The sequence below is a fragment of the Physella acuta genome, unplaced genomic scaffold, assembly GCF_028476545.2.
Source record: "Physella acuta isolate Inbredline_101_S28 unplaced genomic scaffold, ASM2847654v3 ptg000494l, whole genome shotgun sequence".
In the NCBI taxonomy this organism is placed as follows: domain Eukaryota; kingdom Metazoa; phylum Mollusca; class Gastropoda; family Physidae; genus Physella; species Physella acuta.
Window position 1 is genome coordinate 1207730 of NW_026732013.1, and position 27870 is coordinate 1235599.

Here is a 27870-nt window from a genome sequence, read left to right on the forward strand (position 1 = left end):
TTCAGTACCTGTAAGATTAAATACATCTTTTGAAGCATAATATAGTACACAACTAACTATAACAATTTTATAAAACTTTTATTTTTAAAGTAGTGTTTACATAATATTTACACATTACATCTTAAAACTAAATAGATATAAATATAGCATTTAAAGTAACACAAAACATATACAAAATATTACACTTTCATCAAGAATAATGCAGTACCTGTCCGTAACATAAATGACAGCTTAATATGCCGCATGCTTATCATAACCCTTCTGTTATCTCAAACATCAGAGATTTCAGCTACTTGCATCAATCAGTTGTAGAGGGATCAAAGCCCGTTCTTTACTGGTGTAAGCTATAGAACCATTTACAATTATTTCATCCAGAATTATGTATATTCTCTCCATGTTATGAACAATCTGATTCATGTTAAAGAACTGCCATTATTTTTTGGGTGTATCTAATGGGTATTACAATTTAAGTATTTGGTATGTGTAAGTGTAATACTAGAAATTAAGTTAAATGAGTTTCTGTAAAAAAAAACTAAAATGTTAAAACCCACCTTTCACTATTTTCAGCATAATTTTAAAAGGATACATCTAGTTCAGACTGAAATTTAAAATAAAAGGCGCTTGTAATTTTTAAAAAACACCCTTATACTTATAGCAAAAATATTTTTTTAAACTAAAAATTATTCATACTGGTTTACTATTATTTAAAGTACTGGTTAAAACTATACTTACTACATGATGAAAATATGAAACAATGCAATCCATGAAAACATTCAATAATTCTTGAATAGCTAATTCATTCTGTAAAGAATTAACCCAAAGAAAATCTAATTATTTATTTGTAATACATTGTGATGAATGAATCAGTATACCCTAATCTGTGTAAACTTAATGCTAAATATACATGTTCACTATTCTTGTCTTAACTAACTTCAATGTTTTATACTTTTTCCTGCCCTGTCCTGCATTTAAAGTTAAACCCATAAAAAATAATGTCACGAGTCAGGATTTAAAAATTATAATATAACAGTATGATGACTGATTAATATTAATTTCATATATACACACGTTTACAAGTTTGGGGTATTGAGACAATATTTGACACAGAAATAATAATCTATGCTAAACTACTTGACCACTCACCTCTTCTTTAGTTACACCACAAATAAGGCTTAAAGTTGTGTACTTCTTGTAAACTACTGTGATTGAACCATGACTAAAAAAATTACACTGTAGAGTTTAAAATGTTATTATAATCCAATTATAGCTCTTCAAAAATTGAAAAACTGTCTTTTAAAATATATGGAAATGTATTAAAAATGTAGATAAATGTGATGCATACAATTAAAATCAATTCTGTATCATTGGATTAATAATGTTGCTAATATTCTCTGACCACAGTCACTCTTCATCTTCACTGTCCATCACCATTACTATATATGACTACATATGCTAATAAAAAATGTCCTGAGTCCTCTGCTAGATGTAACACATAACAATCCAGTTGTAATATTTCCCCCTCATTTAATTTATATAAAGAATATTCTTTTTTGTATGTTTGTTGAGCAACACACTAGACTGGTACAAAATCAATGTTTGCTAAACTTCAAAAAATTATGTTGTCAAAATTGGCTAATGTAATCTTTAACACATTAAATGAATTAATACACAAAGTACAATTTTAGCTTATTAAAATCTACATGTAGAAAATACCAAATATATTAAACATTAAATACTGCTATGATTTTAAACATTTTGACTGAATATACTATTTTTAAATTTCACCTTTGTGTTTACTAATAGGTCTATGGTTTAATAATAATTAATAATGTGAAAGCCTTTAAGTTGGGTAACAATGGCTTTGATAATGGAAAGCTCTTACAAATTAAAAAAGTTGATGTGGTCGAGTCTGTAAAGCTCATGGTTGCTAAACCAAAAAGTCTCGAGTTCGAACCCTCGGGCAGATGAGGCTCGTTAGCTGGGGACAGCCACTCTTATAGGAGAGACAACTCCAAAATCAAACAACTGCTGCCTTGTAGTTTGTTCTTGGTTGGACAAAGGCTATGGAAGCAAATCCAAAAAGAAAAGCAGGCTGAAATCAGAGTCAATGGCCTCAATGGCGCAAAACAGGTTGACACGTAATCCTTAATTGTGATGGAAGCATCGTCGAGTCTGCAAAGCTCATGGTTGATAAATTCGAAAAAAAGTCTCGATTTCAAACCCTCTGGCAGATAAGGCTCGATCCCTCCCAACACTAAAAATTAAGAACGAAGAAGAAGAAAAAAGTTGACAATTTTAAATTTAAAAATACCTGTTTATTGTCTCGCATCAAGACCTTTTTAACTATTGCAGTTTCTCTCTGTTCCCTCTCTTTTTCTTGTATGTGCTGATAGTTCCTATAAAAAGTGAAATGTGTGTATTTTTATGCTAAACTAGCTTTAGTTTTGATAAAATCATATACGTTTCATGTGACATCACTATAGTAAGCCCCTGTATTTTTGTGTAAATTATTTTTGGATTGGCTTAAAGCTTGTTTATCAGTATAAGTTGCATTTCAGTTTGATAAATCCCTATTAGTTCCAAGGTAAGTCCCTGTGAAAGTTTTTAATGTTTGTGTAAATAAAGTGTTTGTTCTGAACTTTTAATTTAAGGGGTCTTTCTACAAATGAATATATCAATAAATTAATTATCGTCTTTACATAAATTTGTGTATAACATTTGGGGAAAAGAGAACATTATTCTCTAGATAAATAGGCTATATATTTAACGTTCTACAGTTTTCATCTAACGAAGCAGACAAACAAACAAAAAACACTTTTCGCTTTTAGTAGTATTTAGATAGATTTCAATTAAGTCATGCCTAGTTCAGTATTCATCAATAATACTGATTTAATCATGAACGTGCTGTATTTATTTACTAAATGGTGAAAATCCTCTCACCTTCTTATCCTTATTCTGCCTTGTTTGTTTACAATAATACAAAACAGGATCATATTTGTTATGATTGACCTTAAAAATAAAAATGTAACAAAAGATGATTAAATTTACATACTGAATAATATACCAATAAAATATATAGAAATAAAGTAATTAGTCTGTAAGCCTAACTAGCTGTTCCTATTTAGTTCTAACAGTTACAAACACTACTCTGCGTTCATAGCATGATGGTCTACTCTTACACTGCATTTACACTTTCTATACATGTCTAGAAAAAAAAAATCACAAATGAAGAATACATGTTCCATGGGAAAAAAATATTTAAAATTATATTAAATTAACCAGTAGCTGTTTTTTTTGTAGTTTTTTCCCTAGACTTATATATAGTATAAATGTCATAAGTGTTAACACAGTGTAAGCGATTTGACTGAATATTTCAGTGACTGACTACTAATTGCTGAGAAATGAAATTATATTTATATACTTAACTGTTGTTAAGCCTAACAGCTGTAATTTTTAAAAGGCATAGATTGTCTAAAAAAGAACTGCCTCAAGGCTCAAGCTGTATACTTCAGGAGCAACAACATACTGAAAAAAAAAACATCTCTGGAAATTTACATTAGAATTAGATTTCTTACTTATTATTATAATAATTTTTTATTAAAGTCTTAATCTATATCTTTAACATGTGTAGCCATACAGCACGTTGCGCTGTCTACGAAGAAAGGCTGGGACAATTGTTAAGAGGGTTTCATCAATGTGTTACCAATTGTGTATTTTTAAACGCATGATCTTGTTTTCCTAAACTGAATTATGGAAATGTAAAGATGCACTATATTTCTTTGATCTTAGTTGTTGGCGCGGGTTTGTCTACACTACCACCCAGACACCACAGTACACTTTAAGTGTACATTAATGTACAGATGTCAGGAGCGTTCTGGAGCCACCAGTTACACTACAGTAGGGGCGCTGCATACAGCCCTGGCTGCATATAGCCCTGGCTCCGTTTCAACTTCGAATGTTGTGTGCCACCATGTCTTTGTTGGCTCTTTAAAATGAATGTAAGTGCTATAGTGCTCAAGGGGGAGCCTAGGGTGCGGCAAGTCATTGAACCACCAGCAAACATGTCTGATTTGATTTCCTGAACGATTATAGTAGACCTTCGTATCTATTGTGTAAGTTCCCTTTTCAAACAGGATAGTCAAGTGAATAGTTCACCTGTTTCCTTGACCGTTGCATATGAAGGGATAGTGTGGTCAACACTATGCCCAGCTGCCTTTACTTTCCCTAATTTGAGTTAGGTACCCATCATGGCTGAGTGGACTCAGGGACATTCTCTTGGCTTAAACCTGCATTTGAACTACACTTTTGGTTAGTAGCCTAATGCTCTACTGTTAGGCCACACTGTCCCATATCCATAGTGTATGGCACTCTTTAAAATGATGCCATAATACTCACAGGAGAACCCGGGGTGTCATATTGCAACCCAAGTGTCGAAGGGTGCATAGCCCCTTCAAAATAAACATTTTTTGCTGGAGTATTCTCAACAGCTACCCAAAATTTAATGACTATCAGATGAAAGATCTAGTAGGCCTAATGCTAAAGACAAACATTTTCGTTCGTAGGAACACTAGACAAGCAATAATTAATAATTATAGAGATGTAGATCTATTTAAAACAATGAGTAATAATAAGAGGTAGTAATTATAAATACTTTTAAATAGTGCATGCCTGTGAAACCTGGGCAATATACTAGGCACTATTAATCACTATTTTATAATGTCTATATAAAAATATGGATAATCATGGTGAAAATGGATGGAGAATTCAAAATTTCAAACCAACCAGAAGATCGATTTCTTCATTACTAGATCTAGATCAGACTAGATATCTAAATCTAAATCTAACTAATACTACTACTAGATCTATATATAGATCTAGTCTAGATCTTGAACTTGATTAGTAAATCTCTACCAAAAAAAAATCATTTTTAAATGAAATTTCGATACACTCTGGCTACTTTTACTTTCAATGTTATTTTTTTTTTTATCTAGAGTCTAGAAGACTAAGCCTAAACTAAACATTTACTTAGAAGATTTCGTTTAACATTTTAAAGTTTTCTTAATACAATTTACAATAAGCAAACCATTAAGTCTCTTTTTTTTTAAAATTACAAATAATTCGATTATTGATCTTAGTAATTCTGAAAACCCTTAATTTTTCTATTCTAACTAAAACAACTAGGCCTAGATCTAGAAGAGATCTAAACTGTCTCTAAGTGGAAATTCGCCTTTTCCAAATCATTGATTCTGTAAAAGGCTTGGCAGTTGTGACGTCATTTCGATGGCTAGCGCCCTCTGATGAACACGAAAGTTGTAATGGCGACCATGCAAATATGATAGAAGACGGCCCAGGATCACAACACGGAGGCCAACTCGGGCCCGTATCAGGTGCATTAGGCATGGTTACTAAATCGCAACAAGACGATGGCATCAAACAACGTCCTCAGTACTCAATGCCGGGGATTCTACACTTTTTGCAAACGGAATGGGCACGATTTGAAATGGAGAGGTCTCAGTGGGAAGTGGAACGGGCCGAGTTACAAGTGCGTAGATTTGTACAATATAATTTATTTTAAATATGCAGATCTAGATTAGAATTTAGATCTAGATTTCTACTTAAAATGCAACTAGATCTACTAATTTGATTGTTTATAATAATGTACATAATCTAGAATCTAGCTTTAATCTTATAATTATAAAAAATCCCTGGTGATTTGAGTGACATTTTCATCACTTTATATTTTTTTTAAATAGGGTAAAGGAGGGCGTTAAGAGCCACACTTTTTAGCACCTGTACATTTTTAAAGATTTCTACTAATCTAAGAATTTTTTAGTATTGAAAATATGGCAAAATTATTCTAACATATCTTACACAATATAAAAATAATAACAAAGTGTATTAAATATACTTTAAATGGGTTTAATTGAACATTTATTGTCATGCCCCCAAAATCAGCATTTGGGGTGAAAGGAGCCGGGCAATGGGGCATTAAGTATTATCTCCTAGTTTAGACTAACTCCACAATAAAAATAATTAATTTCTAACCCCAAATTAGTTAATGCTGTGTACACACACTTTAACTGATACTAGCTATCATTAGGCCCCAAATGGGCCCAGTCTACAATTGATACAATTGCAGGTGTACATAGGGCCTAAGCCTAAAGTCTAGTAGTTTACAGTAGGCACATTAGTATGCCTAGTGTGTAGCTAGTATACTAGTGTGTAGCTGTCCAGAGTTAACATTCTTGTATGTAAAAAGGGGTGGTACTAACTAATCTGCCTTAATGCTTTCCCCTGATAAGTCATGTGTGCTATACATTACATAACATGACATGGAGGTGAGAAATGTTGAGGGGAGAGCAGTTGTACTGGTTTCCCCTTTGTTCTCCTTGCTGGACCCTGAGGGCCATAAATTACATAAGGAGATGCTATCTCTGGTTGGCTGAGATCTAAGAACTAAGTCCATGTTACCTACAAAGAGATGAAGTTTTATGGTGGGTTAGATACAGGTGGGGTCTGGCTATCATCGAGGTGAGAAATTGTGAAGGGAGAGCAGTGGTACTGATTCCTCTTTGGTCTCCACCCTGCTAGACCATGAAGGTCATATATTACATAACATACCATCCCAGATTGTCTGAGATCTGTAACTGTAGTCCATGTTACCTACAAAGAGATGAAGTTTTATAGTGGGCCAGAAACTGGTGGGGGCTGGGTATCATGGGGGTAAGAAATTGTAAGGGGGGAGCAGTGGTATTAATGTGTCTGTTTACTTCCCTGTTGGACCATGAAGGTCATAAATTACATAACATACCACCCCAGATTGGCTGAGACCTAAGAGCATTTATTCATGTTACCTACAAAGAGATTAGAAGTTTTATGGTTGGTTAGAAACAGGAGGGGGCTGAGTCGGCTGTATTGCCCCTTAGGGGTAATAAGTACAAGCACCATTTTAAAAATTACCTTGCTAACATCAGATGGCTGAATTTTTACTTTTTAGCAGGTTAGAATTGTATTTCTATCATTTAGACACAAGTCTGTTTAACAATTAATACATTTTGTGTTAACTATTCCTATACCAGTGTCATATTCAGTGGTCTAATAAATGAGAAACTTGCACTTAGGGTTTCAAGAGCCACATAACAGTATCTGTTATAACTTTTCTAAACAGGCAAGCTAGTGGACAAAATTAATGTATTCATGTAGATTTAGTTATTATCTAACAAATAAAACCATTATGGTAATGATCAGTCAAGTTTTACTCTGATAATGATAAAAACTTTATAGCATGGTAAAATGGGACAAATGTCGGCCATTTTGTTTAGGCACCAATAATCACTGTGCAAAAAAAATTCACCAAAATAAAACTATTCTAGCCATAGCTATAAAAATAGTGTTAAAATGTACAACAACCAATGCTCTAATACAGGAACAAAGAATGGGCTTGAAAAACTCATTTGGTTTATTACAAAGTAAAGTTTCCCAAGTTATGTCTATTTGGAAAAAAAGTTCACAAAATGGTTTTATGGAGATGAGAAATTTTAGGGAAAGAGCAGTGGGATTAAATCCTGTCTCATCCTCTCCCTATTGGACCAAGTGGGTCATAAATTACATAAAATGAATCCTCTGCTTCTCTGTTATCAAAGAACAGCAGTGGTTGTTACCTCAGAAGTAGATTAGCAGTGTTGTTGGGGGTTTTGTGGGGGCGGGGTGTTGATTGGGGCTTAATACCACACGGCTCTTAACGCCCTCCTTTACCCTAAATTTAGTTTAATTTAGTCTAGAATCTAGATCTTAAGTTATCTAGGTCTAGACTCCCAGAGACCTAGATCTAGATCTAAATAGATCTAGAGATTCTAGCTAGACTAGATCTAGTCACTAGTGAGGCTTCCGAAATGAAATCATGAACAAATGAGATTGCCAGTCAAACTTTGTCTTACTCTCTTAGACTTAGCTTAGCATCTAGATCTAGAGTAACTCTGCCTGGCCCGACTATGCGCCTCGAAACGAACACCGTAACTCTCACTTTGAATACTAATTGCACTGTTATTTGAATGTTTTATGCAGAAACATTATAGATCTAATTGGTAGCAAATATGTCCATTTATAAGTCCATTTATTTTATATCAAACTTTGATCCATTGAATTACCCACAGTGGGATATGAGCAATTAAAAGCAACCCGTCATGTAGGCGGCTATTTTTATGTTGCCGGGACAAGCAAAGCCTCCTCCCGACTTAGCGTCTTTTTAAAACAATGTTTATTTTTTTTTCAGAAAAAATTGAACCGAAATTGAATGGGATGGGCTACAGGACATATATGTTTATAGAAAAGGCTATTTTCTTTACTAAATACATTTTTTTGGGGGTAGTCGTAAGGAGGATGAAAATTTACATGTTTTGCCTGGAAACGATTACCCATAGTAAACCATAACACAAGCATTTTATTGGAAAGAGTTATCTCCCCTATTTTTTTTTCCATTGTTATAAATTATATTATTTTTGGCATTTAAAAACAAATACACACTGAAACACAAAACTAAACACATAAAATATTAATAGTACAAGATTATTTATTCAACTGAGCTGAAAAAAACAGCAAAAATATGACTTAGTCGAATGGAGGAAAGACCAGTGGTTTGGAGGCAAAACCGGGAAAATTGTATTCGGGTCCAGGACGACTGGGTTGTTTGTTTCGGGGACATATATTTAAAAGTTATATTGCGAATGGGGAAAAAAGGGAATACATATTTTTATTCTTCTTTGGCTGGAGAGTATTTCTATGCTTCGGTTTTCATTCTATGTGAAATAGTAACGAAATTAGGTGTCTCAAACCGGAAAGGAGTCTCCATTTCGAGCTAAGGGTGTTCAGGGCTGGTAATATTACTCTAGATCTAGAATCTAGCTCTAGATTAGTGAAATTGTGTTCAAATGCCAGGTTGATTTAAATAGAAATTTAGCCTTTAATGTACACAAAATATTTCCAAGTTCTTTACATTTTCATTTTGGGAGAATGTTTATACCAGTGTCCGATAATGGAATCTCCTTTAAAAAAGGGGTGTTAGGTTACTGGTAGTTAACTAAATACACACATGAACCCAACACACTAATTTTATGGAAGAGTCTATTATCAGGCATCGGTGTCTATAATCATCTGCTTTGAATAAAAATTTAAACTCTTTTTACTGCCACTCTGAAGGCAGAATTGACATAAAAAAATTTTTAATCCATGTCAATAAAAAAAATAATCAGGGGCTTCTCATCAAACTTTTTAGATTCCATAAGTTGTATCTTGGAAAGCAAGATTATGCTTTTGACGTCAAGATAATGAGAAGGTTGTAAAATGTGTACTTGGTTCTGCTGTTGCTGTTTTTGCTGTCCTTATGTATGTGTGAAGCAATCAATCTCAAAAACGTCAATTATAATGCTCTGCTTTTATTGTTGAAGCTTTAGTGAAAATAGTGAAATCCTTTCCACCAGTATTAACAGTTGCAAACAAATTCCAAAGAGCCTGTACTGTTAAGTGTATAATGGAATGACACATTACCTAGCACATCATATTATACAAGCCGACACGCTATTTAGTTGTTTATTTTCTACTTTTCAGTAATTCATAATTTGCGAATCCGACACTACCAATGCTACCACTGAAAATATTTTGCTATCAGTAACTCGTGAAGGACAATGAAAGCAACCGCCTGTAAAGACAATGAAAAGATCAAGCAGAACTTATCTCCCCTAAGTTTCAAAACGTTTAAAAACTAAATTATCTGCCCTAATAGCAGTCACTTATTCGACCCGGCTCTACTGTTGTAAACATTCGGCGTGACCCACAGCTCACCAGACTGGTGGGAGTAAGGATGATAACGATATTGTCTGGAGATCGAGGGAAGGTCAGAGAGTCTGCGTCCAGCATGATTGGGCAACATAGACATACACTGATATTTACAGCTTTTTTAAAAAAACCTCAATAATAAAGGGGATGTGGTCTCCCCTAAATTTTCTCACATATTGATATTCTTTTATAAAAATAAGGTTAGGATCTTGCAATGGGGCAAAGGAAATTTAGAGCTTTGTGACAAAACCACTTGTTTTACTAGAAAACACATGAAGGTGAAAAGAATTGTACTCCAGATGAACACAACAATGTGTGTATAATAGTGCAGAAAAAATTCCTTTTTAAGTAAACAAATTATAATTAATTTTTTAAAAAGTTAATTAAAGATCTAATGAAATCACATTGCATTGTCATAGAGTTGCATCCTAAGAGAAAAGTTTGAAAGTAATCGATCCTGTAGAAGTGATCAGAATTTTGCTTGCAAGATTCCACTTCTGAGAGATGATAGACAGATGAGTGAACTCAAACGTAAATAGCCTCAAGTGGTTCATTAAATATTTTTAAATTGTATGCGGCGTTATTAAATTAAATGTGGTTATAAAAACTGGATTGTTTGGTTTTTGTCTGACAATTTGGTTTTTCACGTGATAATTGAGACATAAACAAAGATATTCTGATATATGATAGGCTAGCATTAATTATAAGGAAATAGCGCACAAGCAGAGAAAAGCAGTACTTCAGTTTTATTAATATTATGAATAGCAGATTGGATACTTTAACAACATACAGAAGCATTTATATTTGATGCTAAAATTATTTGGATGTGGCCAAATTAACCATGGACAGAACTCTATATGCATGAGCACTTGTATATGAAGTTTTGTTCACCTAACGGAAATACTAATCAAGTTATAAGCATTTTAGAAACCAGAATAGACTAAAGTACTACTTTCAGTTACCGCTGGTCACTCAAAAATTCAAAGTAATCTAGGTATAAGATCTTATACTTTTGACAAACCAGACATAGGGCAAGTACCACTTCAGGTTCCTGAAAATCGCTGAGAAGTTGATAGAATACTACAAATGTGATAAGGATACTTATTTGAGATATTTTGTCAACCTAACTGAAATGGTAGTCAATTTATGTTGTTAACATAGACACAGACTGACAAGATTGTAAAATTAATTTTTCAGAATTTATTTTTAGGAGGTGTTACATCTTGTCACAATCCTAATTTCATTCAATTTTTTTTCATTATTACAATACTTTCTCTATACTCCATATATGAGAAAGTAAAAAAAAATGTGATTTTTTAAAAAAAGAATGCAGTAGACATATGCTTTCTAATAAGCAGGTTTTTTTCTTTTTAGAATTATTAAAATTAAAAAGTCTGTTGAGCTATTAAAAAAAATCCAACGTGCAACTGTTTTCCTCATTTTTTGTAACTTTGACACTTAATATCAACATATTATCTTCTATCATATAGGCTCGCATCGCATTTTTACAAGGGGAGAGAAAAGGCCAAGAAAACTTGAAACAAGATTTAGTTCGAAGAATTAAAATGCTTGAGTTTGCATTGAAACAAGAAAGGTGAAACCATTATTTGTTAGGGCTTTTTTTTTTTTACGTAAAAAAGAATTTTAAAATAATCGTTAAAAGCAAGTTATTTAAAGAAATTGGTAGCATTATTTAATGTTTATATGTCTAAAAATTTTGACAAATACAGGGCTAAATACCATAAGCTGAAATATGGTACTGATCTGAATCCAGACGATTTGAAACCTCCATCTTTTGACAAAGATAATAAAGGTATTTATTGCTTGTTAACAAAAAAAACACTGCTTTTGTGCTTTAATTTTTTTTTAAACTTAAAAAATAATTAAATTATCCATTTAGAAGACCAGATAGATGGAGAAATATCATTGTCAACTTCATCAGGAACAAGTAATGCAACATGGCGACAAGGTCGACAGTTACTTCGACAGTAAGTCTATTAGTTAAGAAAATTTGAATTGATTGAAGTCTTTAATATCTATCACTATTTTTTCATAATGTATAAAATTGTGCTTAATAAAACAGTGTATCAAATTAAGTTTATTTCTGCGCGTACAATTACATGGTAAAAGCTTTTAAATATAGATGTATAGCTGACTTTAACCAGTGTTCTGGTGGGTTTGGTTTCATTTTTTCTCATGTCTATGATTGCGGCTCATTTTGATAGGCTAAAATTCTTTTTTATTTAAATGGAAATTTCAAGTAGGTCTAAAACTAGGTTTAGCCTAGGGGTAATTTTATTCCATTGTCCATTAGGCCCCAGATCTACTTTCTGGTTGGGTCCATGATGTGCTCAGTGTGACCCCCTAGAAAAATAAAAGTGACTTCACAACCAATATCAAATAGCATTTTGTAACCCTTAAAGCGTGCGCCACATGGCCTCATGTGTTATAAGTTATGTAACAGCAAAGCCACGATTGTGGCTTGGCGCTCTTTCAGGGTTAACCTATGACATATAATACAGGCCAACTGTTACCAGCAATTTTAAAATAAACTATTTGGTTATTTAGCAGAAAAGAACTATTTTTGGCTCAGTTTTTTATTTTCAAGTATTATTTCCCAAGTACAGTTTATTTTTAGTAGACCCTATCTGAGCTACTCAGATTGTTTTACTTGTCCATCACATGATAAAAAGTTATATACAGTTAGGCTTACTTACTGTTGAAGACTTTCATTTAAATCATGAGACCATGTCTATCTTAAAAGATAAGACATGGTTAAGAAGGGGGCTGTCTTTGGTGAGGTGGAGAGGGGTTAAGTCACTTAACTATGATTGCTAGGCCCAATAAGTTGTTCAGTAGGAAAGGCTTAAATTAATTTATTATAATTTTACTAAGAGAATTAACTCACACTATTTCAGTAATCATTGCATTGAAAACAACAGTGCACACAGATCATTAACAGTTTAAATTACTTTTTGACTTTATTGCTGAAAGAATTTTGTGAAATTAAAAACAGTTGGGGGAGGTGCAGTAAAAAGGACTGTCAGTGTTATCTTATATTTTTACATTTATTCTTTAGGGGTAGGGGAGGGGGTGGGAGTAGAAGTTTTGAATTCAATTTGTAACAACAGGCCTTAGAACTGGTGTTGAAGAGGGGGTTTAAAAACAGGCTTAATTCGTGGACAGTAATTAATTGTATAAGAAAAGTGTCAAATTTTAATATTCAGTCTAAAAGAGAATCTTCTTTAACTAAACTAAACTGTTTAGAAACTGTTACTTGAAAAATTTACAAATGCCATGCTACTATTCAATACAGGTTGATTTGTTTTTTAATATGTTAAATTATGTACTGAAATTGTGTTTTCTCCTGAAAAACTCATGGAATTCTCATAGAATTTCAGGTTAACTGGTGCAGGAACCTTGGATATTATTTACCTTTTTAAAACTAAGTTAAAAAACTATGTACTCTAGTGCTGCATCCATTTTAAAAAAAAAAAGCAAACTTATTTATTTCAATTAGTTATTAAAGTTATTATTAACCTATAAATCTGTGAGGACTTTATAAAAAGTATTCAGAACAAATATGCTTTTGCTAATACTGTATTATTAAATTAAAACTATAAAGGACAAACTAAACACATTTATTTCCACAGATATCTTCAAGAAATAGGTTATACTGATACCATAATAGATGTAAGATCAGCTAGAGTTCGTTCACTTTTGGGCCTGCAGACACAAACAGGTGACAGTGAAGCCGATATTTCTCAATCTGTACTTGTTAATGGCGAGAACTCTGCTAATAAACGAGACAACCAGGGTAAAAGGTAATAATTTTACAATATCTTATAGCTGCTATGAATGGAGTGCATAACTTTATGTTACTGGGAGAAATATTGGAAAGAAAAAGAATGAATGGCCAATTTATTGATTGTAACATGTTGAAGCCAGAAAAAAAGATCAGCTACTGTTGGCTGTAAGTTTTTTTTTTTAAAACCCGTCCTCAAAACTACATATTTATTTTTCAATTGTTAATATATTCATAGTGTTTTGTTATTACAAAATATTAAATTTATAGTGCAAAGATTTTTTTAAATTACAGAGTTGGATTGAAGAAACTCAGCAATATGGCAAATGATAGTGCTTTGATTGATGCAGAGAATGCAGTTATGACCACCTTTGATTTTTTGAATTCTGGTAGTGTTGTTGAAGATGATGATGATCTCAGGTAAGGGGCTTTTGCTTTCACCAATATGTCAAGCACTGGTATAGTTTCAATCCAGTTCTGGTCTCAAAATATCCTTAAGCTAATGCCCTTTAAAAAGTGTATTTCAAACTGGAAAATCATTTGTGTTGGGCTGATTCCAATAAGAACACTGGCACATTGACCAATGAATACCCAACACTTACATTTTTGAGATACAAGCAGTTGAGCAAGCATTTTTATTTTTTGAGATAGAGGAACTGGATCTGCTTGTTTCACAGTAAAAGGAAAAAACCACCTGAAAAAGTTGCAATTGGTCCGGCATCGGAGCTATTTAAATATGTTGTCGAACTCATTTCTGCAACATTTTGAAAAAGAGGAAACACCTTCTTTGACAGGTTTTGTTTTAAATGGCCAATAGGTGAAAGTGAGGAAAGTGGGCAAAAAAGGCTTATGAAAATTAAGCAGAAGTAACAATATAATCTGGCAGCATTTAATTTAAGTCCAACTAAGTTCCGTGAATTATAGTTCCATTACTTCATTTGCTAGCAAAAATTATTTCAGAGCCCTTCCCCAGATACTAAGCTAAGAGAAACAACCCCCAACACCTTGTTCAAAATAATTTTTAAAATCTTTCTAATATTAAAGTATTACAATTCTACAATAGATTGTTAATTCTAATAATTTAATCATCTAACTATAGAATTTATGTGAATATCTTATTCTTAAAAGTCTGATTATGCGAAAGCAACCATTAACTTGAAAAGAAGCTCAAAATGTGTCTGAAATGCACACATTAATAAGAAATAAACCGATTTAAACTTACAGGGTTGGTTTTGGATACATTCTCGCACATTCTTATACTATATTTATTGTTAATAACATAGAAGAGATTATTGCATGTTAATATTTCAAAAGCAGACATTACTACAGTCCGTTCAGAACTGGAATAGTTCAGCCAAATAGAAAAAAAAATCATGTCTCATTCCACAATTCTGATTCAGTCAGTTTGTTCTGCTAAATTTAAAAGCAAAAATGTACAATAAAATTTGAAAAAAAAGAGCATGCAAAATGTGATTATTTCCCTTAAGCATTCGTTACAATTCATTCTGTTTACTTTTAATATCTTGACTACATGTCAGAAAATATCAGCTGGCAAAATTGTGGGAGCTTTAAAAATGAATAGCTTCTGCAATATTTTAGAGATATTCAGAGAAATGAATGAATAATGAAATAAATATTCTTTATGGATTTGTAAACATAAATAAATGGGGGAAATATCAAGGCACAATCTAGAAAATAAAAGTTAAGAATTAAAATATTATAGTTTTGGTCACCAGGTGTAAGCATGTCTGCGATTGAAAAATCTGTATTACCCATAATAAATGTATTTTAAAATATAATATTGAAGTACTAATGATGCTAAGTTAAAAAGAAAACAGGATAAACATTTTTAGCTCTTGTAGTTCTGTAAAAATTCAATTGGAAATTAGCTGTATTCCAATTTCAAAAAACTAAAATGTACTCTAGAAGCTTAGCTAACTCAACTTTTGTGAGGTCACTATGCATATTTTAACCCTTTGACCCTAAAATTCCCGATTGATTGCACATCCAGCACTCTCGATAAAAAAAATGAAGACTATGAGTATAACAACACAATTAATTTTATTATTTTAATAATTAACTTGAGTCGAATAGGGGTGAATGACAAAAGGCCGACATCAAAAAGGCAGACCCCCAAAAGACATACATCCAAAAGGCCGAAAACCATGAAGCCGACAATCATGCAAATTCTAATATTGTAGTTTATAAACAGGTAATTGGCAAAAGCATCATATTTCAAGGAGAAATGAAGGAAACCAAATGAAATGCACCTGGAGGCACACTTTTTTAAATCAATCTAAATTTATAGAGCAGATTACGCTTTGTGCATTTGGATTTGTAAATATTTTCTTATGGTCTCTCTGTCATATGTCTGGCCGGTCTTTTTCCTGTCGGCCATTTGACCTTGTCGGCCTTTTTTCATTGTCGGCCATTTGTCCGGATCCCGTTAAATCGTACAAGTTACGTACTTTTTAAATATCATATTTTCATGTACGAACTCTTATGTGAGGTAAGGTATCTAGTACCGCTTTATCGGTACCTGGAGGCATGAAGATTTAAGATAAGTACCGAAAAAGCTGTACCTCAGGTTTAAAGGTTTAAGCTCGTGTGATCTGTTGATTGAACACCCTTCACAGGGCGTCGGGGATACTACTTTGACAGAGTTTCATTTATTTATACATAACAAAATCAAGCCTCTAAAAATACACAATTGGTGACAAAGTGATGAAATCTTAAAAGTGTTATGTCAGCCTTTCTTCTGAGATAGTAGCGCACATGACATGTACACTAGCACATCATATGAATGTTGTTCATATTAGTTCATCCTCTTTGACATATGCACATTTATTTATCATGCTACTACTATAGCTCCTGCTTTTGTAGGATGGTATTATTTAGCTCCTGTTTTATATTTGTTTTAGCGATGAAAATGAAGATGGAATGGCAGCTGATGATGAAGCTGAAGAAAGGCTGGAAAGAAAAGGCATAAAACTAAAGGTTTATAGGTTTATTCTATATCATGTTAATTTTTTTTTTAGTACAAATATAAAAATACTAATTAACTTTTAAAACATAAATTTACAACCTGCTATAATAAAAAGCATAATTTTTATATCAAGCTCTAAATACATTACAGAATGACAATAATGAAGGATTGGATGAAACTGATCCTGACACTGTTGAAGCCCTGGCAGAGTTTCATTTTTTAGAGTCAGAAATAGGGGAAGGAGCAGGTGAGTCCTTTAATTCCTTTTTGTGAGGATATCTCATTGCTGCTCTGTGCGTAAATATTTGCTCATCAGTTAGTGAAATGAAGAAACAATTTAAAAATCTTCCGTCATATTTATTGTAGTTGGCAAGATGTTGCCTTTTATGTGTCTGTTTGCCATTAATCTTTTCTATGATTTGCAAGAAAGCTGTTTTTAGATTACATTTTAAGTAAAATGGGTTTGAAAATCTATAACGATGCCACTAGAACGGTTAACATTTCTGTTTTTTTATTACCCAAGCACTATTTCTTGCATATCTACCTTGTACGCAATGTTTCAATTGTTGTGACTTAAATGTGCATTAATACATCATATCAGCTCATATTCACTTGTATGTCTGTAATCTTTACTGTTAATTACACAGATGTTAATTTTCTATGAATTAATTTTGTTTATGAATTACTGTTAATTATAAATAATGCAACTAAAGACATCTGTGTAAAATTGCAGTTGATGCACACATTTGCTTGATGGTTTTATCAAGTCATCTTACTGAACTTAAGCACAAAAACCATGTAGTTTTAGTTATATTTCCATTAAAGCATTTTTGTTATTATTAACGTCAATAACATTCAATTGCTATCAAAATTGTTTTTAGATATAATTTAGGTAATATTCTTAGTTTGACAGATTTTCATTTTAGTAGAACAAATTTAGTTATATACCTTTTACCTTCTATTTGTATTTTTCTGGCTTGGTGATATTCAGGCCTTTCATTTAAATAGAGAGCTTCATTATTTTGTTTATTAACAATTAAAGTAGACTCTTAGAGTACATTTCAACTCATTTGAGTAGACATGTAATACCTACTAGGTTTCCTCACCAATCTGTGTGCTGTCACTTGTCTTAGTGTTCTTATTATTGTAATGGTGTCAAAACAGAGAAACATGATACTTCCTCAAGTGAGGATGAGGAGTGGGTGGTGGATCAGCGTCATATATCTGAACTGAAAGAGCAATATAAAAAGGAAAGAAAGGGAAAGAAAAATAGTAAGTGTTGTAACTGTGTATGCAGTTCATGCTTGTTATTGTCTTCCAATTTTTGGTTTACTGAATGGAGTTTAAGTTTCAAAAAAGTTTTTGTCAAATAACTTTTCAGTGATTATTTCCAGTTTGCGAGTCAAGTGATTTTTTTTATTACCTTTGTAATTTTTAAAATATTATATCTTTAATGCTCCTGTTTTTTAAATAAAAAAAATTTTTCTCACTGTTTACTCAAGTCAAAAGGAAACATAATTTAGATCATTTAGCTGCTAAATTTCTTAATTTCATCATCTATTAATTAAAAACCCATGGTTTTTTCCCATATTTAACTAGAAGTAGTGTCATGTCAAGTTGATTTCCTAGAATGTTTTTTTTTTTTTACAGTTTAAGCCATTCTCCTCCACAGATGTCAATTGAAAATTGAACTTAAATCTTTAAAACTTAACCAGTATTCTTAATTTTCTTTTTCATTTGTGAGGGATCAAAATTTCTTTAATTATGAATTTATATTCATGTTAAAAGTTTTTACAGTCGGTTGCAGTTATTTTTTTAAAAAGTGCATGTTTTTAAAAATTAACACTCAGTTTTTCTAAACTGTTCTTGAAGATTTTGAAATGCAGAGCACTTCTTATTTTTTATAGCATGTACAATTTCAGTTAAACTTGTCTTACATGCAATATTTGAATCATTGATCTGCCTCTTTCTTAGACTCGCCTAGAGTGCAAGGTATATTTCAATAAGCTTGCTAGCTCCTATAAATAAAATATTGTACTACCTGAAGCTTTTTATGTTAACGAAATGCATCTTAATATGAAACTGATGCAACACCATCAAATATTTGGAAAATATTTTGATGGATGTCAGTTTTTAATAAATCAAGATGTAGTTAGAAAAATGTTATGTACTTGTTGCCTGATTGCATATGTACAGCATTATTGGACATGTTTTTTTTTTTTATAACCTGTTATGGAAGTGGCAAAATGCTGACCTAATTTTTAATGGTGCCGCATGTTAAGTCTTGCTTTACTTGTGTTGAAGTCTGATCACTTTGCTATGTGGCCACTGTCTTACAGGGCCTACTCGGCATGCCTTACAGGCCATGCTTGCCAGTTTGGGCAGTGATGAAGACACATCGGCAAATGGTGACAACTCACTTACATCTGCTCATGATGACAGAGCTGACGGTAGGGACATCTTTCTCTGCCACAACATATATTTATCCTCCAAATAACTCGCTGCCCAAAATACTTTCTTCTTTAGAGCAAACATGTTTAAGCAGCTTATTTTTCACACTGCTAGTTTTAACTAATTCCAAGAACTAGACTTCTTTGAAATATAAATGCTGTTGTTAAAAATCAAAATCAAAGCTTTGTGATGGGCACACATTTTTATGATTTCTGGGTTTTATAAGCCTCATTTTTCTTTAGTTACACAGTAACCTTCTGATACATACTGTTGCAAACTACCCCTTCAGCCATTCTCCCACATCAACTTAAATGTTATCCATTATGATTGGTAATTTGTTTGCGAATTTATATTTAAGTTTATTAAGACAAAACTTAAATGATTGAAGTTGATGTGAAGGTGTGTTGCTTTTTTTGTATATTATAGCTGTGTTTCTGTGTCATATTATGAAACTGCTAAACTTTTACTTGTTCAAATATGATTTATGTGTTTTATAGTAATATATCTTACCAAAGACTTAAATGCCAAAAAAAAGTTCTAGCCAAGCTTATATTTTATGCTAAGTGGCTATTTTTATTGTTTTAACTTACTGTTGAATTCCAAAACAAATTTGAAATATTATTGGTTATTTTTTTTTAAATTTAATTATGGACTTAAAGAGAAATACTAACATTTCCCAAAAAATTCTTTTACACCATTATTTAACACATTAAATAACCAAGTAATAAAAATATATGATAAAAATTGTCAGTTCTATGGCCTGTATTACTATTTGTTCTTCAACTACTTTCAGCTTTTTTTGCTTTATCATATGCATGATTAGAATTTATCTCCTGCTTTTCAAATTTCTAACGCTAGCTTTTATGATATTTATAAGGTTTGTATTTTAAAAACAATATTAAAATAGTTAAGTGCTTGCAGTTACACTTCAGTATGCATCTATATTTTTAAAACTTCTTTTGCAATCAATAATCTTGACAGAATTAATAGAATAAGACTAATCTTTGCTTGTTGCATTTTTTAGTAGAGTTAAACATAAAGAATGTTCATTTACATTTGTTAATAAAGAAATTAACAATAATTTAATTTTAGAGTATCTGATTGGACTTTTCAGGATTGTGTGCATCAGTTAAAAAAAAACTACATTACCTGGGTTTCTTAAATCTCTTTTTACACAATATAATCATCAGACTTACAATCTGGAGGACAAATTAACTACTCACGGAAGCCTATGATGGGAATGCAAGATGATGAAGAAAATATAGACAGTGGGCTTGGTCTAGGGGAGTTAGCTGGACTAACTGTCAACAATGAAGCAGATCCCATGAACTATGATGTAAGTTTTCTAATCATTATAATACTGTCAGCCAAGAAGATTCTTGATTACTTTTTATACTAATTTTTACCATTAATTATTTTATTTTTCATATACTTTTCTTAAAACACAATTCTTCTCTGATGGGTTGAAATGTCCTTGTTTTATCCATAAATTTTGTAGTTACATTAACTTTTTTCATCAGATTTCAGCTCCAAAAGAAGTTTATAGGAAAACTTGGAATGCAAAATATACACTACGGAGGTGAGTATATCAATCCAAATAAATAAAAGACCATGTGCACACTTCTCTCTCTCTCTCTCTGTCCGCTGGCTATAAGTTCAGTATATTCAGCGATATTTGGAGAACCTTATGATATGGACTTTAGTTGAAAATAATGTGTTGGATGTATTAAATTTCTAAAATAAATTTTATTTAAAAAAGGAAATTTGAATGTAGAAACATTATATGGGATCGAAGATAAACACGTTATATGATATATAAATAGTTGAGTGTTATGAAAGAATATTACAACCTTTTCATTCAAGATTTTGGACATATAACAAAAATCTGCAAGTTCTTATAATTTCATTATAAATATGAATTGCATGTTGTTTTCACAATGAAAGTGTTAATACTAAACTTCCTTTTTTCTTATTGTAAGTCACTTTGATGGAGTTAGGGCTCTAGCTTTTCACCCTGTAGAACCAGTCTTATTAACAGCATCTGAGGACCACACCCTAAAGTTATGGAATTTGCAGAAAACAGTTCCTGCCAAAAAGTAAGAAATGGATTTTGTTGCTACTTTAAAAGCTAATTTTAAAGTTTTACAAAGACTTTTATGCAACTTTCCAGAGTGTCTGCATTTTTACAAAAAAAGTAATATTGAGTTTGCTAATTAAAATATAAAATCATGAAACTAAGTCTCTATTTATACATGTTTCAGCAGAAGTATACTTATTTTAACAATTATTTACACAAAATTTGTATTAATGTAATAAAGCCTGATAGACATTGTACGTCTAATTATTTAGTGTATTACCAATGAATGCTCTTTTGAATGGATTACATGTAACAACTTGTAAAATATTACAAACATGTTATGGGAAATTTTTGTAATTTTAATAATGGCAGCAAAATATAAGAGGCTTTGCACTGTTTGAACATTTAATTTACATGTTTATTTGAAACTTATAAGGTAAAAACTTTTGAATTTTTAGAGCAGCTTCCCTTGATGTTGAACCAGTTTATACGTTTCGTGCCCATATTGGACCTGTATTAAGTCTAGCTGTAAGTCCAACTGGGGAGCAGTGCTACAGTGGAGGAATGGATACAACTATTAGATGCTGGAATATACCAAAATCTGATATTGATCCTTATGATTCATTTGGTAAAAATACATTTTTAAATTTGCAAACAGAATGCTTAGACTAAATCCAAATTAAGATCGAATAACTTCTTTGGGGGGGGGGGGGGACTAATTTAAAAATTCATTTTTTCTGCATGATGTAGTTATTCAATATATTACATGATATATGATGCACTTAATCCTTCAGCAGAGGCGTAGCTAGGGGGTGGTGCGGATCGCACCAGATGACACCAAGACAAAAAAAAAATAGCAAAATATATACAGAAAAATGACATTAAATAGTCTTTTAAGAGCAAAGTGGACAAATCCTGACGGGGGGGGGGGGGGGGGGTGACACCTTGATGTAAACCTGCTAATGATAAAGAAAACCTGCAACATCCAGCTGAATTTATAACTGAATATAGATACAAATTGTTAGTATTATCTGAGCACATTTTAAAGCAATCACTGTGTGGGGGGGAGGGGGAAGTTACATTGCAATATATATGCCTGAGGAAAACAGTTTGGTTGAGAATCGTAATTAGCTATATGTTAATCCATGGGGGGGGGGGGGGGGTAAAAATTAAATACATCCAGCAGAAAAAATATTTGAATACATAAACATGTGTATACACATACTTACAAGTGTGTATGGAATGTATATTTTTCTAACGGGGGGGTGGGGGGTTGACACCATCAGGTGCCACACCGGGTGTCACCCAACCTTGCTACGCCACTGTCCTTCAGGACCATTCTGTAGGTTGGTACCATGTATTTTCTTCATGGTCAAATATCTAAATAACTATACAATTTTGTTATTAATCAAATCCTAATACTTTTCATTTTACAGATCCCAATGTCTTATCAGACACTCTTGAGGCCCATACAGATGCTGTGTGGGGACTATCAATACATAGTTCAAAAAACCAGCTGCTCTCGTGCTCAGGTGATGGGACTGTGCGACTATGGAGTCCAGGAAACAAATCTCCTCTTTTGAATACTTTTACTGTTGAAACAGGTAATTGCATCCTTTTCAAATACTGATAATCTGTAAATGTTTTTGTTTTTTTAAATTAGTTGTCTACACATTTAGTCTTTTATATACTGAAAGTTGCTGAATACAGGCTTTTTTTTTTTAAATAATAATGATACTTTGAAGAATGAATTAAAAGCAACTTTATATGACTTTATTATTACACCAATTAAGAAAAGATTTGTGAATCAAATTTTATTTTAGGTTTGTAGTTAGTAGGTATTTAGTTTTAAAATTTCTGGAAAAAAATAGAAGTGAAATAAAATACAGTATGAGGGAGAGATTAGTGTAAAATTAAACTATTTTTGTTAACTGCACAATGTTTATTTTGTGTTAACCCTTAGCTCCTGAACCTAAAACCCCATGCTCCTGAGTTAAATGTACACACTACAGACTCCAATAAAAAAAAATAAAAACTGAATATAACAACAAGATTAATTTTATTATTTTTATTAACACTTGTACGTGAATTTTCGCCAATATTTCGCCTTAGTTAATCCGGTTTTAGAATTTTAAAATAGTCTTTCCATTGTAAATGATAAACAACAAAAAATTTGGTTCATGGGCGCAGCTATGGCAGGAACTGGCCACGAGTTGAACAATACCAGTTACGTTTATTGTTAATATCGCAATTTTATGTAGGGACTACGTATCTGGTGTAATTTGTCAAATACCACTTAATTGGGGCATGGAGATTTAAGACTCAGACCGATAAAGTGGTATCATGGGTTCAAAGGGTTTAGCGTTTGAACCTTTGGCTCCTAGCGCCAAAATCCACGGATCCCCTTGGCTCCTGAGATAAATATGCACACAACAGACTCTCAGAGAAAAATTAAGACTTTAAAAAAACTTTTTCAAAATAGCTTGCTAGTTGTCACACCATTATTGCAGATTTGAAAGATTAGGAAATACTCTTGCAACAATATTATAAAAAGTTATTTTAAAAACATAAATAACAAATGTTTTTGTAGAAGGCATGTCAAGTTAAAATTTCTGCCTCTTTGTTTTGGCAGATGGTAAACTAGGTAGGAAGTAAATTACAATTTACATTCTTTCAGTTTTCTTGGTCTTGTTTTTTTTTAAGGTGTAATATTTTGAAAATATTAAAAAGTTTTTGTACAATAGTTCTTTTTGAACAGCATCATTCTGTATTGTATAAGATAATTATTGTATACATCTTCCAGAAGAAGGAGTACCTACTTCTGTTGATTTTGTGCGTTGCGATCCAACTCAAATGGTTGCAAGCTATACATCCTCCAATACTTACATATTTGATATTGAAACTGGAAAACAGGTCCTTATGCTGGAAACTAAAATAAACTCAGGTATTTTGTTTAACTTAAAATGTTTTAGCATTATATTTTTTAAATGTTGAATTATTATTTTCCAGACTTTTTTTTTAATGTATCATGTGTATAAATTATTTTTATAGATACAAGTGGAAGCAACCAAATAAACAGAGTAATCAACCACCCCACTCTTCCAATCTCAATTACAGCACATGAGGATAGACACATACGATTCTTTGATAATAACACAGGTAGCAGGAACAGATTACATTTAACACATTATACCTTTAAATTTTTTAAAATTCAACTGTGTAATTATATATTGGCAGTTTGGCCTATGTAATTTTTAACTTGTGCTTTATTTCCAATTATTAAAATTTATGAATTTATCTATTTCTGTGATACTGTTAATTTTAAAATGTTGCATTGTGACCACCCACAGAACATGTTTAAGTTCTCATTTTCATTTTGTTTCTAAATCAGCTTGTTTTTGCTTTCGGACTAGTGCCTGCACATCTTATCGTTTAAATAATTTATTTATGTTGTTTTTTTATTTCAGGAAAACTAATTCACTCAATGGTAGCTCATTTAGATTCTGTTACAAGTTTGGCGATAGATCCTAATGGGTTGTATCTTTTATCAGGGAGTAAGTATAGAAACACATTAATTTTTTAGAAAATGAAATTGTTATTTAAAAAAAAGTAGCAGTTAAGCATATAAATTGAAAATTTAACCTCAACTCATATCTTCTACTATTTTGCAACAACAAAAAAATTCATCATCCAACACAACCATTTAACAAAAATTATAAAAGTACTTGTTTTTTCTTCATTAGGCCATGACTGTTCTATTAGGTTATGGAATTTAGACAGTAAAACTTGTGTTCAAGAAATAACCTCCCACAGAAAAAAATTTGAGGAGTCTATTCACGATGTTGCCTTCCACCCACAAAAACCATACATAGCAAGTGCTGGCGCAGATGCTCTAGCTAAAGTCTTTGTATGACGTGCCCTAGAAATGTTCTAGTCTTTAATCAAGGGAGATATTCTCTAGCAATTCCTCAATGTTTGTGTGTGCTGTTTTGTTGTATTGAAATCTAGCCAGATGCAAATATGTTTAATGTATGTAAAGAAACAAGTAAATTGTTTTAAATTTACCAATTTTTAATTTAATTTAGCACATATTTCTAATAAGGTTTTATGTTTATGAAAATTATTTTTAATACAACTTGAATTGCATTAAAGTTGATAAAACCACATTAATGCGAGTCATTAAACTGTATTCAGTTAAAATCTACCAAACCGTAAAATAATTGTTTATATGATCCATTTAAATAATATTGAAAACTTTTGAAATGGGTTCGAAATTTTGTCCTATCTTAGTCATAGCAAATTGTAACAATTATACTAATTTGGTTGTTTTGAAATTAAATATTTTATTCATTTGTGGTATAATTTATTCAAAAAAGCAGAACTAACATAATGTTGTGCACTTTGTAATATTTGGTAAAACTATGTATTGATTGAAAAATAGCCACTGGTTAGAAGCAATACAAAATGTACCTTTAATCATTGAAATCAGAATGTTGCAAATGCCTTTAAAAAATTTTAAGGTTATTTGTAATTCCACTTGTTTTTACTGCTAATGTAAAAATCCAAATACTGGTTATTATTCTAAACAACTTTCTCTACAACATTATTATTAGAAGTTAACTTGAAGAGTGTTAACACAATAAACCGCATAAAACAATACTAACTTGACCGGAAAAAATTCACAGCATTATCAGTAATTTTTTTTGAAAAGCTGATGACTTCTCTTTATATGAGAAAAATCAAAAATATTGTCTCTTTAATGTTAATTTAGATCATTTTGGTCTTATTCCACAAGAATGCTCTAGAGCTGGAGAGAATAAATTCATTTTAGTATTGCTAAACACAATCCTGTTAATTTTTTGTTTGTTTCTAAATTTTCTACAGAGGTTCTTCATGTGAATGTCATCATAACATGCCATCAGTGTACATATAAGGGTTTAAAATGGTAGGATTAGGGTTTTTTTTAAATACAAAAATTGTACATGTGTATGCTTTTTTTTTTCAATTAGTGTCCTAAATCATCTTTAAGTGTGACAATATTTTGTGCTTTTTAAATATAGAAGTACTGAATCTTTTGCAGAGCTCCATTTATGCTAGTTGTTGACCAATTCAAACCTTGTTGAGGAATTTTTCTAGCTTTTTCTATTCTGTACATTTTTGTAAAAAATATATTATTATGTCCATTGTATAAATTATTTGTAAGTATAAGTGTACCTATAACAAAGCTAATTCAATATAAACTAGATATGTAGTGCTTGCTTGTGGAGATTACTCTTTACTTGACTATGTATAACTTTTATTATAATTTTATTAAAGGAAATCAGGAAAGAAAACCAATCTGGTTATGAATTAGGCTTAAGCAGATTGTCAAGGGTGTTGAAACTAGCTTCTTCAAGTGGTCTACACTATATTAAAATAATGTGAAATTCGACCACTTGTTTATATCTATGGTTGTGTTAGTTTCTTATCTTTTAGTTAACTTTTGATGAACAAATTAGTAAATTTATTAAAATATTTATTTCTTATAGACTATGCTGTTCACTATGTAGCTAAACAAAATTGTACCATTGTGTGGAATATTCTCATAATACCATTTCCTATTTTCATTAAACTTTTGCTGATTTTAGACAGTTATTAATTTTACTAATCCGGTTTTATTATGGAACAATCAAGTTTATTATTTATCCCTTAGAAAGAAAATTGTGTAGTTCTTAAAGCATTCCTTAGATGTTTTTCTGAAGGTAGCATAATTATTATTAGATTCTGTAAAGGTGTTTGTTAACATGTGATTTGAACTTTCACAAAGGTTAACCTTCAAAAACATTGTGCATTATAACTATATCCATTAAGTCATTTCTGTCTAAACTGTCAACAATGATACACAGTTTTTAACTGCTCTAAATGAAATGTTCACTCAATGTAATGTTGATCAAACAATTCCATATTAACAAATTATGTAGTAAAATTCCTGAGGTTTTGAGTTGAAGAAATGTTAATTCTGCAAATATTGGTTTTAGATTTTGCTGATAGGTGGATTTTCTTAGTGTGTATAAAATGTGACCATTTGTTGACTTCTTTTTGTATCCCTTTCTAGATATGTGCTGGTGTATTGAGCTTTCCCATGGGGTTGAATGATAGTGTATTTGAGTTTCATCTTCATTCATCTAAAAGCATCTGTTTGATATGTTTGAAATCTTGTTAAATATTAGATATTGTGAAAAGTCATGAAGGTTATTCAATCTAGATTATTTTAACTTTCCTATTGTAGCAGCACATTGTTTTTTTTTTCTTATATGAGTCTACTATATTCATGAATAAATACATCATGTCTACATGTCATTTCTTTGTCACTTTGTAATATGTGTTATTATACAGTTTACAATTAAGCTATCTGCATGCAGAAAAATTAAATATAACCTGTTGGTTGTAATAAACTGACTAACATCCAACAAAATGTTATAAAAGTATAGTAACGCTTAGTACATGATGAGGGTTTCAAGCAGCTTTATATAAACTGCATACTACAATCGTTGCATTAAACTCATGCCTAGATGTACCGCAGACGTTGTCCTACACATACTACTGTGAGGAAGTTCTTATTTTGTCTTACTTTAAGGAAATAAGCAACGGTGCGCAAACTTTCTCTAGTGGCGATCTAGTTTTAGATGCTTATTATAGTTATATTTTTTAGAATTTCTTAATTTGTTAAACAAAATCTTA

At 31.6% G+C, this 27870-nt stretch overlaps 2 protein-coding genes across 13 annotated transcripts; one reads left to right on the plus strand and one right to left on the minus strand.

Moving 5' to 3' along the window:
- Positions 1-59: 59 nt before the first annotated feature.
- On the minus strand, positions 60-5266 carry LOC131944482 (AP-4 complex subunit sigma-1). Of its 9 annotated transcripts, XM_059305139.1 has the most exons (10): positions 5084-5266; positions 4783-4907; positions 3427-3525; positions 3148-3205; positions 2941-3009; positions 2312-2396; positions 1144-1230; positions 733-801; positions 587-598; positions 60-408 (listed from the first exon to the last, which is right to left on the minus strand). In XM_059305139.1, the coding sequence occupies exons 4-10, from the start codon at positions 3201-3203 to the stop codon at positions 286-288; spliced, it is 501 nt and encodes a 166-aa protein (XP_059161122.1). In that variant the 5' UTR covers positions 3204-3205; positions 3427-3525; positions 4783-4907; positions 5084-5266; the 3' UTR covers positions 60-285. The 9 variants fall into 9 exon arrangements, with proteins under 9 accessions (XP_059161122.1, XP_059161123.1, XP_059161127.1 ...); XM_059305140.1 differs by lacking the exon at positions 4783-4907; XM_059305144.1 differs by lacking the exon at positions 4783-4907 and having other exon boundaries at positions 5207-5223.
- Positions 5259-27484, plus strand: LOC131944473 (striatin-3). Of its 4 annotated transcripts, XM_059305105.1 has the most exons (20): positions 5260-5542; positions 11322-11425; positions 11562-11644; positions 11732-11819; positions 13485-13655; positions 13931-14056; positions 16558-16633; positions 16773-16869; positions 17787-17894; positions 18597-18614; positions 18962-19072; positions 20264-20409; positions 20594-20652; positions 21053-21169; positions 21609-21778; positions 22587-22754; positions 23954-24094; positions 24202-24309; positions 24618-24704; positions 24894-27484. In XM_059305105.1, the coding sequence occupies exons 1-20, from the start codon at positions 5333-5335 to the stop codon at positions 25061-25063; spliced, it is 2358 nt and encodes a 785-aa protein (XP_059161088.1). In that variant the 5' UTR covers positions 5260-5332; the 3' UTR covers positions 25064-27484. The 4 variants fall into 4 exon arrangements, with proteins under 4 accessions (XP_059161091.1, XP_059161088.1, XP_059161090.1 ...); XM_059305106.1 differs by lacking the exon at positions 18597-18614 and having other exon boundaries at positions 5262-5542; XM_059305107.1 differs by lacking the exons at positions 18597-18614; positions 18962-19072 and having other exon boundaries at positions 5261-5542.
- The last annotated feature ends 386 nt before the right edge of the window (positions 27485-27870 follow it).